Source organism: Onychomys torridus, chromosome 15 (genome assembly GCF_903995425.1).
Source record: "Onychomys torridus chromosome 15, mOncTor1.1, whole genome shotgun sequence".
In the NCBI taxonomy this organism is placed as follows: Eukaryota; Metazoa; Chordata; class Mammalia; order Rodentia; family Cricetidae; genus Onychomys; species Onychomys torridus.
Window position 1 is genome coordinate 27644856 of NC_050457.1, and position 13807 is coordinate 27658662.

The window sequence follows — 13807 nt, forward strand, 5'->3', positions numbered from 1 at the left end:
GCAACTGCCCTCTCTTTATGCCCCTCTAGTGGTCCAGGGGCCCAGTATTTTCAGTTTGCATTTCAGGCAAATTGAGAGGCAATAAATAGGTAAGTGGGTGGTATGACCCACACATCTGTCTTTTCTGTAAACCGAAGGGGAAAAGGATGCTTACATATTTCTTCTGATGTTTTGAGCTGTTTTTAAATTGTTGTATAATTAGACAGTTTGACTCAGAAATTTATAGAGTGATGTAAAAACTAGGACAAGAACTGTACGGTTTCATGCCTGCAGAGCCTGGACTGGTGCCTTGAAAGCTGCCTGATTCTAATGGTTTTTCCTCTAAGGGCTGCTGCTCAGAGCAAATTAAGTCACTACACAGATGCGGTAAAGGACTGTGAGAAAGCAATAGCAATCGATTCCACATACAGCAAGGCCTATGGAAGGATGGGGTAAGTGCTCAGAGCATGGCCAGAGTATTGCCAAGTAGTGTCGTGTATGCCGTTGTTAAAGTTTGATGTTGAATATCCTAACATTGCACCCTGTGCGATAATAAATAGATGTAATAAAGTGGAGGAAATGATTATACTTGAGAATGAGGTCAGCCGTGGGTATTTCACAACTGACTGGTTGTTGGGGAAAATCACGAACCTGTGTGAGAAAACTCACTTCGTAGCCTGGGCCATAAAAACACAAAAAAGGTTCATAGGTCCCTACCTATGTATTTTCCCCGGAACTATTATTTAGTATTTGTTCGTTTTGTGTTCATGGAAACTTTATTAAGATTTAATTTCTGTGGGTGAGAATTGACTATTGGATCTCTTAAGTTCTGTCGGAACTCCATACTCACCACATTCCATTAGTTTTTTATCTCTGTATTTGAATATTTAATAGACATTTTGAATTTCATGTGTTTCAAATAGCGTTTGCTCTTTTCTTAAGTCGTTCCCCAGCATTCTTCTACACAATGCTTAGGTCAAAAGCTGAGTTGATTTTCATCCATCTCATCTACTGGCACTTCCGGTCTACTCTCACTTTTTTATGTATCTTGGATTCAGATGTTGACCAGCTTGCTCATGAGCCTGCCCCAAAGTGCCGCCTAGTCTCACCTAGTCTACGTTAGTAACCTCCCAACTGGTTTTTATGCCTCAATTCTACACCTCACCAACGTTTATCCTCTACAGAGAAGCCAGAGTGAAACCTTTTAAAGCATGGTCCAAGAAAGCTGAGTTATCTAGGTAGATAGAACATTTGCCTGGCATTCAGGTAGCCCTGGATTTGAGCCCCAGCATTGCATAATTTGGGTTTGGTATTGCACGCCTACAATCCCAGCACTTTGGAGGAAGAAGCAAGAGGATCATGAGTTCAAGATCATCCTTGGCTACATAGCAACATCAAGGCCAGCCTGAGCCACATAAGACCCTGGCTCAAACCTGCCCACCAAAACCCCCAAGCATAACTCAAAACATAGCAAATAATTCTATTGCAACTATAGTTAAAAAGTCTGAACCATAAAGGGTCCCGTACGATCTAGCATAGCCAGGTGATCTCTCTGCCTTGTTTCCTGTGTTCCAGTTTCATGTGTTTTTGTCCTATACTTTAAGCATATCACACCTACTTCTTTCTTAGGGCTTTTGTGTTTTCTGCTTCGTCTGGGTAGTCCTCTCCCAACTTCTGTCTAATTACTTTCTGACAGTCACATCTTCTGGGTGTGGCCATTTCAGAGCCCACTCTGCTGTCATTTTCTGTAATATTACCCATTCTGTATGCATGCTTGTTCCTCAGGTGGAATTTTCTTAAAGTTAGGAGCTTTTAAAAAATCTGTGGAATGCGCCAGGCAGTGGTGGTGCACACCTTTAATCCCGGCACTCGGGAGGCAGAGCAGATGGATCTTTGTGAGTTTGAGGCCAGCCTGGTCTACAGAGTGAGATCCAGGACAGGCACCAAAACTACAGAGAGAAACCCTGTCTCAAAAAACAAACAAACAACAAAACAAAACAAAAAACAAAAACAAAAACAAAATACCTGTGGAATGCTCAATATTTAAAATAGTACCTGATACATAGTAGGCTTTCACTATTTATTGACAGTTAATTGGAAACTCTGCTGAGGGTCCTTCAAGGCTAAGTAATAGAAAACTAGTTGGATTTTAAGAATTTCTTATTTTGTCTACATAAGAAGTCAGTCAGGTAATCCAGAAAAAGAAAGGATTAGATTAATTTGTTTAAAAAACAATCCTAGAACAAACAAGACACTCAATACTATCTTTTCATACATACTATTACTACTTAATTCTGATGTGATTTTCCAGCAAATTATAGGTTGGGAAAGATAAACATTGAAATTTCATAATGCGTAGACTTGTGCCTGTGATGGTAATTTATTATTTGAATTACAAGAGAGCCTGAAGATGAGGAACTGAGGCCAGTAGGTGGCTCAGCAGGTAAAGGCACTTGCTGTGGAAGCCTGGTGATCCCAGCTCCATCCCCTAGCCCAAGTTAATGTGAAGGAAAAGAGCAAGTCAGTGGTTGTCCTCTGGCCGCCATCTTTGTCCTGTGGCATTCCCCTCCCCCAATAGATAAATCAATAGCTTAAAAAAGCTGTAGGAAGTGAAACAGTTAAAAAAAGTGGGAGACTAGTATTTATTATTGTTCAAGTTCTTTTAGGAAGGAAGAACGTGGGATGCTTTGATGTACATAGTATTTAGGTGCAGAGGTGTCCCACTTGAGGCCTGTGAGCTGCATGGTTCCCAGATAGTGATGAATGCAACCTGACACATCTGTTGTTGTTGTTATTATTATTATTATTATTATTATTATTATTATTATAAGGTCAAAAGGTTTGACACTCCTGATTTATTAGAGTCCTTGGAAATGGTGTCAGCATCACGGATTTACATGATCACAAGATTGTTTGGCTCAGCCTGGAGATTCATAAAGCAAATTATTTACATGTCAGTCTTAAGAAAGTAGAAAGGTAAATCTGTTTCATCTCTGACCTGGGTGAGACAACAGTCAAACAGAAAGGGACAATTCAGGCTGAAAGAATCTTAGTGCTCGCTCTCGGAACCATAATACAATGAGGGATTCAGTGTAATCGGGATTAGAGTTGAATATTATTTGTCGTCCTGAAACTGTGCTGTGCTGTCATGTAACTCTGCTCTGTTTCCTAAGGCTGGCCCTCACCGCCATGAATAAGTTTGAAGAGGCAGTTACAAGCTACCAGAAGGCACTGGATCTTGATCCTGAAAATGATTCCTATAAGTCAAATCTGAAAATAGCAGAACAGAAGTTAAGAGAGGTGGCTAGCCCTGTAAGTTGTCACTGTGATGTCTTCGGAATAGATCTGTCCTTCAGGGTTGATTGACACCCTAGTGGCTGAAGTGAATCTCAGATCTAACTTTTTTACAGACAGGAACTGGGCTGAGCTTTGACATGGCTAGCTTGATAAATAACCCGGCGTTCATCACCATGGTGAGTACACTTTCCTTTTGATCTACTCCTGTCCACTATATATTTGCAAACCTTAACTGCCATACTTTTTAAGGAGATGGCGTCTTTGCATAGTTGCTGGCACTGGCCCAAAGCCCTTGGGTTCAAGTAATTTTCCTGCATCCGTCTCCCAAGGAACTGAGAGTGCAGGCTCCAACATTTAAGAAATGAAGGAGTTTGTGGGAAGTGGCAGATGTTTATGGCAGAGGCAAGACAGAGGTGCTTCACCTCAGAGGGAAGCCAGGGTGGATCTTAGAAAGCCTGTAGCTTTCCTAAACTGGAATATAAAAGTCAATGTTTATGTGACTATGTGTACTTTATAAAACAATGCTTGTATTTTTTCATTAGATTGCCAATTTGCAAATCTATGAAAAACCACTGTCTTGGGCTGGGGAGATGGCTCTGAAGATAACTGTGCTTGTTGCACAAGCTGGTGATCCCAGTTCAATTCCTGAGATCCATATGGTAGAATGAAGGAACTGACTCCCACTAGGTGCTTTTTGACCTCCACACAAACATGATGGCATATGTGCGTACATACACACACACACACACACACACACACACACACCCGCCGCTCTAAATCAGTCAATAAATAAATGTAACATAAAACCCCAATGTCATGTAAAACTGGTCCTAGGAAGATCCATCTATCAATTTATATCTGAGGATTTTCATTATAGCGATTACCCAAGCTTGCCCCTCAGTATTGTTGCCTGTTTTCTGTTCAAAGAGTTTATGTTTTTAAAAACAGTCTCTCATGTAGCCCAGGCTGGCCTCAAACATGGTATGTAGCTGAAGATGACCTTGAAGTTTTGATCTTTCTGCCTCCCAAGTGCTGGGATTACAGGCATGCACTACTACATTGCAGTTTATGCAATGCTGAAGACTGGACTGAGGCCGTCAGCATCCTACAGAACTAAGCAACACCCTAGACTTCCCCTCTGTTCTTCAAATCAACAAAAGAACTTAGGAGTCTTGGAAAACAATCACGATTCGGTCCAGTACTTAGTGGGTATAGGATATTACTTGGGTCTATAGTACCCTGTGGGTGACTGCATGCTTTGCATGAAAACATTCTGCTGCCTGGCATGGTCATGCATGTCTGCAATCCCTGCACTTGGAAGCCTAAGGAAAGAAGATGGAGAGTTTTAGGTCAGCCTTGGTTACATAGGTGAGACCCTGCCTCAAAACAAACCCCACAAACATTCATCCTGTTCTATGCTCCTGGAATAGGAAGCAGTTCCTAGCCATCTTTGTTCAGAGAAATGTGTTGTACAATCATCACATCCTTAGTTCAACCGAAAGACACAGTTCTCTCTCAATCCAGTTGGCCTTGCCTACTTGTTGGCAAGCACATGCCCCCTTTTAAGTCTTGTGATGTCCTAAAACCTGGCTTGTTCATTTCTAGGTTATAAGCAAGATCTGTTCTCAGGTTATGTTACTGTAACAGAATATGAAAATGGAATTGAGTTTCAGATTAAATTTAGTCTCTGAGCTGTTATATACCCAAACAAGGCATGACAACACTGCGTAGGAGGTGCAGAAGATGAGGGTTCAAAGCACACCTTTTGATTCTTAAGAAGGGGCTAGGGTCGGGTTGCGGGTGGACCTCAGGGGCAGAGCACATAGAGAACATTCTTGAAGCCCTAGGCTTGATCTCCCAGCACCACTCTAATACATAAATACACAAACACATAAGTAAAGTCAGGGCTGAGAATATAGGTCAGCGTTAGGACATATGCTTAGTGTTCAAGAAGCGCTGGGTTTAATCCTCTGTGATGTCAAAATAAAAGGAATAGAAATTATAAAGAAAATAAATAACAGAAGGGCCAGGTTGACAGTTGATTAAAATGGACTTCTGAGGATTTGCTGGCCTGCCACTGTTCTCTGTGAAGGAAGCAGGGAGGCCGTCCTTCATCTCCGGCCCACTACAAAGGGCTGTTCTGGTCTCCATGGCACAGTCAGTTGCATATGGCTCCTTGGCGTCATCCTTCTTAAGACTACAAAATTTCAGGCTGGAAAGGTAGCTCAGCAATTAAGAGCACTGGCTGTTCATCCAGAGGTCCTGAGTTCAATTCCCAGCAACCACATGGTGGCTCACCACCATCCGTGAGATGAGATCTGGTGCCCTCTTCTGGCGTTCAGGCATATGTGCAGGCAGAACACTCAATACATAATAAATAAATAAATCTTAAAAAAAAAAAAAAAGAGTACACCATCTCCACCTTTGTGGTGGTGGTGCACACCTCTAACCCCAAATTCGAGGCCAGCATGGTCTATAGAGGGAGTCCCAGGACAGTCAGGGTTACACAGAGAAACCCTGTCTCAAAACAAACAAAAGAACAAGATCTTTATAGTTTTAAGATTTCTCTTTTTCCTTTTTGGTCTGTTGATCTGATCAGTAATGGCAATACCCTCCATTAATAGTGTATTTTTTATTGCCAAAATCTCACATCCCTGTTTGTTACCAATTTCTACAGAGCCTGCTCTCTTGTACCTTCCCATTTACTTTGTTGAGCACACTGAAACTCCACCCAACATTGGGGTGTGTCTCATCAGGTTTCACTCCTCTACCTTTACAAAATCATTGTAACATCCCTAAGCATTACTGCTGTCGTTTAATGGACAACACTGTTTTTCAATTGCAGGCTGCAAGTTTAATGCAGAACCCTCAGGTTCAACAGCTGTAAGTATAAAGGGGCTCCTCTGCTTTTGTCTTCTCGTTGCCGGGCTCCTAATTCGGGCATATCATCTCACAATTGATGAAAATGCACTGAACTCCAGTCACTTAGAACTTAAGGTCAACTTAAATGTTTGATCCAGCCCCTTCTGTGGTGCTGATGTATCTGACTGACTTCTCACTGTGAAGAGTATATGCTCATCTCCATGGTGTGTCTCTTCTTATCCTAGAATGTCAGGAATGATGACAAATGCCATTGGAGGACCTGCTGCTGGAGTGGGAGGCCTAACGGACCTGTCTAGCCTTATCCAAGCGTGAGTGTTTGTCTTACTTTGCTTTCTATCAGACTGATAAGACACAGTAAGCAAACAAAAGCAACCTGGGAGGAAAAGCTTTATTTCAGCTTCATCATGAAGGGAAATCAGAGCAGGAACTCCAGGCAGGGACCGTGGAGGCAGGAACTGAAGCAGAGACCATGGAGAAACACTGCCTGCCGGCCGTTCTCTATGGTTCTCCCAGCTTTATTTCTTTGTTCTTTTTGTTTTGTTTTTTGTTTTTTGTTTTTCGAGACAGGGTTTCTCTGTGTAGCTTTGCACCTTTCCTGGAACTCGCTTTGTAGACCAGGCTGGCCTCGAACTCGCAGAGATCCGCCTGGCTCTGCCTCCCGAGTTCTGGGATTAAAGGCGTGCACCACCACTGCCTGGCCCAGCTTTCTTTCTTTTATTTTTTTTTTTTGCTGGAGTTGAGGACTGAACGCAGGGCCTTGGGCTTGCTAGGCAAGCACTCTACCACTGAGCTAAATCCCCAACCCCCCAGCTTGCTTTCTTATACATGGAGCACCACCTGTCCAGGGGTGGCACCACCTCCGGTGTTCTGGACCCTCACATATTAATCATTAAATCAGAAAAGCGTTCCATAGACTTTACTGCAGGCCAGTCTGATGGAGGCACTTCTTCAGCTGATAGCCCCTCTTCCTTGCTGTGTTTAGGTTTGTGTCAAATTGACAAAAACTAACCAGCCTAGTTTGTTGGTTAGTTTTAGAACCATATAGTCTGTTTCTAAGGGGTCAAGGCTTTTATCTTAATCTTTTACTGTTAAAATGACTTGCCTAATTAAATGTATTAAATCTCTAAGAAGTTGATAAATAGGAGTCACATTTTAAAGTGAAGGGTAGACTATGTGGCCAGCTCTATCTTTTGGGAAACATCATGCATGTTCACAGGATTTTTTCTTTCCTCAGGGGACCATCACATATCAACAGATCAGTCGAGAGCCAGAGTTATTAGCAGTAAAAGTAGGCAGAACCCTGGTGTGGTGGCACACACCTTTAATTGTAGCACTTGGGAGGCAGAGGCAGGTGGATTTCTGTGAGTTACAGACCAGCCAGGTCTACAGAATGATACCCTGTTGCATCAAGCAAGTAGGCAAACACAGAAAACCAGGTAGTTTCGATGCAGAATCATAACTGATAACTAGAGGAGCTGAGGAACAAGTCTTAACTTCCTATGGGCTCAGACCATTCACCAAAGTGTTCAGTCTTTTGATTTACAGCTAAATTTTTGTCACTTTCAGTGTCGAATTAGGGTCCTCAGTTTCTTACAAGGGCATATCAGTTCTATCATCTACACTTACAGAGGATCCCTAAGGGTTGGTGACCTGTTTATTGATGCACACTTATTGTGATCTCAAATGAAAAGTGATTAATCCTTCAGTTTTACCAGTGAAGATCTAAGACTTTTTTTTTTTTTTTTTAAATTTTGTAGCTTGACTAACTACTCTGGGGTTTAAGTGGTAGTCATATGTCTACTGAAAATATGTACCAATTAGATGCAGATTCATATTTAAGATTTGTAGAGACATAGTCTTGCTCTGTAGCCCAGGCTAGCTTCCAATTTAGGGTGATCTTCCTGAGTATGCTGGGATTACAAACATGGGCCCCCAGACCTGGCTTAAAAACACCTTTACGCTGGAGAGATGGCTCAGAGGTTAAGAGCCCTGACTTCTCTTCCAGAGGTCCTGAGTTCAATTCCCAGCAACCACAGCCATCTGTAATGAGATCTGGTGCCCTCTTCTGGCCTGCAGTCATACATGCTGTATACATAATAAAAAACAAAACAAAAACACCTTCACTTTAGTGGTAGATCACTCATTTGGGTTTAGTCCCTAGCATCACAAAAATAAGTAAATAAAATGAGTTCCAAAATCATGTTACATTATTAATGTTAAGAACCCTCAGGGAGCTCACTCAAGCCTCCTCAGTGCTTCTTCTCACTGGCCTCACACACCCAAGCACGTTGTTGTCTGTTGGAATTGCCCAAGACACTGCATTTTGAATGTGTGTTTGATACTGACACTGTCAAGTTTATAGAAAGCCACAGTTTCAGTTTCTAATTTGTAACCAAAACCACTCACCTCTTTGAATGTTGCATTTTTAGAGTGCTCTTTAAATCAGTGGCATGATTATTATGTTTAGTACATGCAATTGAAGTCACAAACCCAAGTATTTGTGATAAACTTATTTTATTGTAATCTCAAGGACCATTTTATTAGAGTTTAAAGGAAAAACCTGAGTACAGGCAGGCTATAAATCTCAGCAGCTATCCAGAGAAGAATTGAGACGAGAAGGGTAAATAAGAACAAAAATCCAAACAACAACCCTCTTCCCCATCAAAAAAATCCATGCTGCTTGAGTTAAGCCAGCCATATGGCAGCAACATCATAAGTAACATGGTAGGGAGGAGGGCTTCAGAGAAAGAGCAGGGAAGCCCAGAGTACTAGGAAAATGCTGTGTAGTTTCTGACCAGCAACTGAATAAAAGAGACATAAACAAAGGAATAGGAATTTCACCAGTACTCAGAAAAGTGAGCAGACCCCAGGAACCACATGGCAGCTTGTACAAACTGTCTAAACTCTTTATTGTTTGAGACAAGATCTTATATAGACCATGCTGTCCTTGTCACTATGCAGCTGAGGGTGGTCTTGAACTCTTGATCTTCTTGGCCCTCCCACCCGACTGCTGGAATTGTAGATGTGTACTACCATCCTGTTACAAAACTGTGTGTGAGTGTGTTTAATGAAGGGCTGGGATTGGGCCTAGAGATTTAGGAATGCCAGAAAGGGTTCTCTTGGGCTGGAGAGGTGGCTCAGAGGTTAAGAGCACTTGCTTATACAATAATGACAACTGGAGTTCTCATCTTAGCACCCACATAAGGACCTGGGCATCCCATACACACCTCTAACTCCAGGTCCAAAAGAACAGAGATAGACCACTGGGGCTTGCTGGCTTCCAGCTTACCTTACCCAAGAAAATGCAAGTGCCAGGTTCAGGGAAAGGCTGGGAGTGACAGAGGAGGACTCTCAACATCCCTTCTGGCCTAGGCTTGTGCGCGCGCGCGCACACACACACACACACACACACACACACGCATACACACATACCTTTAAAAAAAGTTCTGTCATTGAACTACATTCCTAGGCCTATGTTAAAATTTTGTCTTGTAAAATTTTGCTTTTTAGCTAGGTGGTGGTGGTGCACGGCTTTAATCCCAGCGCTCAGCAGGCAGAAGCAGGCGGGTCTCTGATTTTGAGGCTAACCTGGTCTACAGAGTGAGTTCCAGGATAGACAGGGCTACACAGACAAACCCTGTTTCACGCCCCTCCACCCCACCCCCAACTCCCAAAAAAGAAATTTTGCTTTTCAGTGACCTATTAGGATCCAGCCTGGGAATTGTTAGGCCTTTCCTAAGAAACTAGGAAGACATGGCACTAAGAGCATTGTTTCAGGGCACACTGTAAAGGCACACACCCTTTAGTTCTTTGATTGATGTGTGGACCAGTAGATTACATCCAATTCAAGCACTCCTACTTTAGTCTGGGCATTTTGTTTCTTCTGGAGGTCTACACCAAAAAGCTGACAAGCAAAGGGTGTTTTATTTCCAAAAAAGAACTCTGTCCTGGCTGGAGAGATGGCTCAGTTGGTGGAGAGCTTGCCTTGCTACCATGGAGATGTGAGTTCCATCCCCTGAACATAACTGTAAAAACAAAACAGGACAAAACCAGAGTGATGGCTTGTAATTCCCGTGCTGGGGAGCTAGGAACTGGAGCATCCCTGGGGCTTGCGGGCCTGGTGGCCAGCCTAACCTGAATTGCAGCTTTCCGGGGGTCAATAAACCCTGTCTCAAAACAAACAAGAAAAGGTAGATGGTACCTGAGGAACAAATACTAACACCTGTCCTTTGAATGCCACATGTACATCTGTACACACATGAAATACATGAAATGCACAAACACACACACACACACACACACACACACACACACACACACACACCGTGCAAACTCTCTGTCCTGTAGTAATGCTATGTGGAATATTGGTAATGTTATAGTTCTAAAACTTGTGTCTATAGGAAAATTTCCCTGCAGTTCCTTTTGCGTTAGTATTCATTCTGTGACTTGGAAAGTCCCCACCCAGTTTATTCTGCCTTTTTCCTGCAGGGGACAGCAGTTTGCTCAGCAGATCCAGCAACAGAATCCTGAACTCATAGAGCAGCTGAGAAATCACATCCGGAGCAGATCGTTCAGCAGCAGCACAGAAGAGCATTCCTGACTTATTAAGGACCCTCGTGCCCAGTACAGATAGCTTGTGGTTCTGATATGTCCACCTGTAGATAATAGCCAAAAACAAAGTAACGAAATCCACCCTACACAATGTCTGAAAATAATGGAGTTAAGTCCCTTGTGTAAACCTGAGAGAATCCATCCGTTTAGAAAATAGTTTATCACAGACTTGAACATAATACAAACTCCTTTGGAAACAAACCATCAGTAGCCTTGTTAAGTGCTAATACAGTCTTGGGACAAGGGCCCACCCATTTTAAAACTTTTATCATCATATTTGTATATCAGACTTAGTACAGAGTATATTTATTGAATAGTAGGGCTATTTATTGGAAAGTTCTCTAGCTACAGGTTTCCCTAGACCATGGGTTTTGAGAAGGCCATGACTAAGTAGAAAGACTTCTCCAGCTGGTTTAGAAGAACCGTCAGGAGAGCAGCTTTGGTATGTGCTACCATTGGTAATGCACATCTGTCGTGGGTACCGGTACTATCTGGAGGGCAGCTTGTACAGGGGACAGGGAATCTTCAGAACCGGCAGGAAGCAATATTTGGTACGAGAGATGCTTTAAAGATACTGTGAATGTACAGAAAGCGTGGTAGGATGCTCAGGTTTTCTGCATAGATTTTAACTAGTCTTGTCTGTAGTTTAGTGTTGATAGTATTTGCATGGTCAGTTAGGTACATAGTGAAACACACTTAGAGATCCTTAAGGGTACCGGTCGGGTCAGTCAGTGAACACAACTGCTCTATTTAATGATCACAGCTTAATTGTCACAGTTTCATTGGTGGGAAACTTACCAAGAGCAGTAGCTAGTGACACTTGAAAAAGCCACCGACTTGACCCCAAATGATGGGATTTCTAAGTGGAATTTAATTATGTGCCCGTCAACGATGATTTTTTTTTTTTTTATTTTATCATTATTGGATGGCTAAGAGAAGCATCTATCACTATCATTGCTCATTTGTGTAAACCTCTGCTGCACTTCGGCTTGGCATGTCAGTCTTACGCTTACCTTTACTTTATTGCAATTTAAACATAACAGGAGACTTCAAGTATCTTACCGTATTTACGCATCCGGCACATGGTTAGTAGGAAGAAATGGCATGAGATGCTAGTAGCATGACTCTAGGAGCATCAAGGGATTGGAAAAGTCCAGTCTCAAATGGAATTTGCCTATTAACTAAAAACTTGGTTAAATGGGGCCCGGTATGTAATGATTTTACAGGCGATGAGAGAGAGGTGAAAAAGTAATTTAAAAATTAATGGGGTGGTCAGGGCCTTCCCACAACTCTTCTCAGTCTGTGTATTTAGTATCTTGAGGTTTCCAAACTAACCTTTTCCTTTTTGCCTTTTGTGAGACAGTGGTTTTGTGATTTCACTGTAAGCATCAAGTGTGGGAAATTAATGAAAAATTCTGGTTTAGGGTCATGTCACCAAATTTGGTTTAGATCATCATTTTAAACAGTGCATGATGCAGTTAGAACTCAGCTTTAGTACAACATAAGGTTGAAGTTCTCTCCTCAAATAGCCAGCAAGCAGCTGGGCTCAGGCTCACGTGGGACAGACACGAAACACAGTTGTGGTAGAGAAGAGGAGAGCCTCTGTCATAGAACCGTGTTGTGTTGGCTTACATTCAGCAGTGAGTGTTCTTTACAGGGTGGAATACTCCCTGGTTGCCTAAAGGTTATGACTACGATGAAAGAAAATTCCAAGTTGACCACAAAAAACCAGTCATCCAGTGTTGACTATGTTAATAATCCTAGAACATGCTTTCAATTCAGGAAAATGGGTGGATCCTTAGTGTACTGACTAGGAAACAGGAAATACAAATGAACAGTATCAGAGATGAAAGTGAGAGTGCTTGCCTAGTACGTGAGACCATGGGTTCAAGTCCATCATTGCATTAAAAAAGAAAAAAGAGCAGATATATTACCAAACTGATCCTGTAGATATTAAAAGAGAAACTGGGGGGATCGGGAGCATAGTTGAGTTGGTAGTACTTGCCTGGCATAAAGCCCTGGGCTCTGCTTCCCTAGTACTGCGTGGAACAGGAATAGTAATGTGCACCTGTAATCCCAACCCTTGGGAGATAGAGACAGGACCAGGAATCCAACATCATTCTTGGCTACACAGTGAGTACGATGCTAGCCTGGGCTTCAGGAGACCCTGTTTCAAAAACAAAACAAAAAACACCCCAGTAGCAAATAAACAACAAAAAGGACAATTAAAAAACAGGAGTTGCCCTAGATTTTTGTATTTAACAACTTTTGGAAATCAGTCTTTGTGAAGAAGATAATGTGAAGAGGCATCTTTGTTAAGAAATGTCAGTACCTTCCAGGAAAAACAGAAACCCAATAGGCTCAGATGATTTCAGTGGCCAACTCTATTCAAGTCTTAGGAGAGACTAATACCCGTTCTATACAACTCTTTCAGAAAACAGAACAGGAAGAAATAGTTCCCAACTCAAGTGACCAGTAATATCCTGGTAAGAATTAACAGTTCCCATCAGCGGCTTGGAATGTGCTAACACCCTTGGCTAAAGGTAGCTCTTGTTTTTACATGAAATTAAGGAACTGGCATATCTTCCATTTCACTTCTTAGTTTGTTTCTTTGGGAACGAATAAACTACCAGATGTCGCTTCCCACTTCCTTGGAGTTTCCTTCTCTTCAGGTTTCTCCATTCCATTGCAATCATCAAACTGCAAGCTATTTCAAGATTTGTGTGTGTGTGTGTGTGTGTGTGTGTGTGTGTGTGTGTGTGTGTGGTCTGATTGTGCTAGGTGTCTTAAAATTCTAAGACACTTTCCTAGGTATTCCCCCCCCTCCACTTGTCTGGGAAATACATTTGCTGAGAGAAACAGGATGGCATTGAACTTCATTCTAATTAGGAATGCCTGACTCCCGTGATCCCATTTCATTGGAGCAGCTGAAACTGTTACCGTGCTATGCAAAACTGAACATGCCCTTTTTATGGAAATGGAATTTCATTTACTGTACCAAATCATCAATCTAGTTTTTATACTAGTTGACACAGAT

General features: G+C 42.2%; 1 protein-coding gene across 1 annotated transcript in view; it reads left to right on the forward strand.

Moving 5' to 3' along the window:
• Sgtb (small glutamine rich tetratricopeptide repeat containing beta) overlaps window positions 1-12882 on the forward strand; it is a 38723-nt gene extending 25841 nt beyond the window's left edge. Inside the window, exons 6-11 of the mRNA XM_036207197.1 lie at window positions 327-431; window positions 3153-3291; window positions 3390-3452; window positions 6122-6159; window positions 6384-6467; window positions 10648-12882. Coding sequence (XP_036063090.1) covers window positions 327-431; window positions 3153-3291; window positions 3390-3452; window positions 6122-6159; window positions 6384-6467; window positions 10648-10759 — 541 coding nt within the window. The 3' untranslated portion in view covers window positions 10760-12882. The remainder of the gene's footprint in view (window positions 1-326; window positions 432-3152; window positions 3292-3389; window positions 3453-6121; window positions 6160-6383; window positions 6468-10647) is intronic.
• Window positions 12883-13807: the final 925 nt, after the last annotated feature.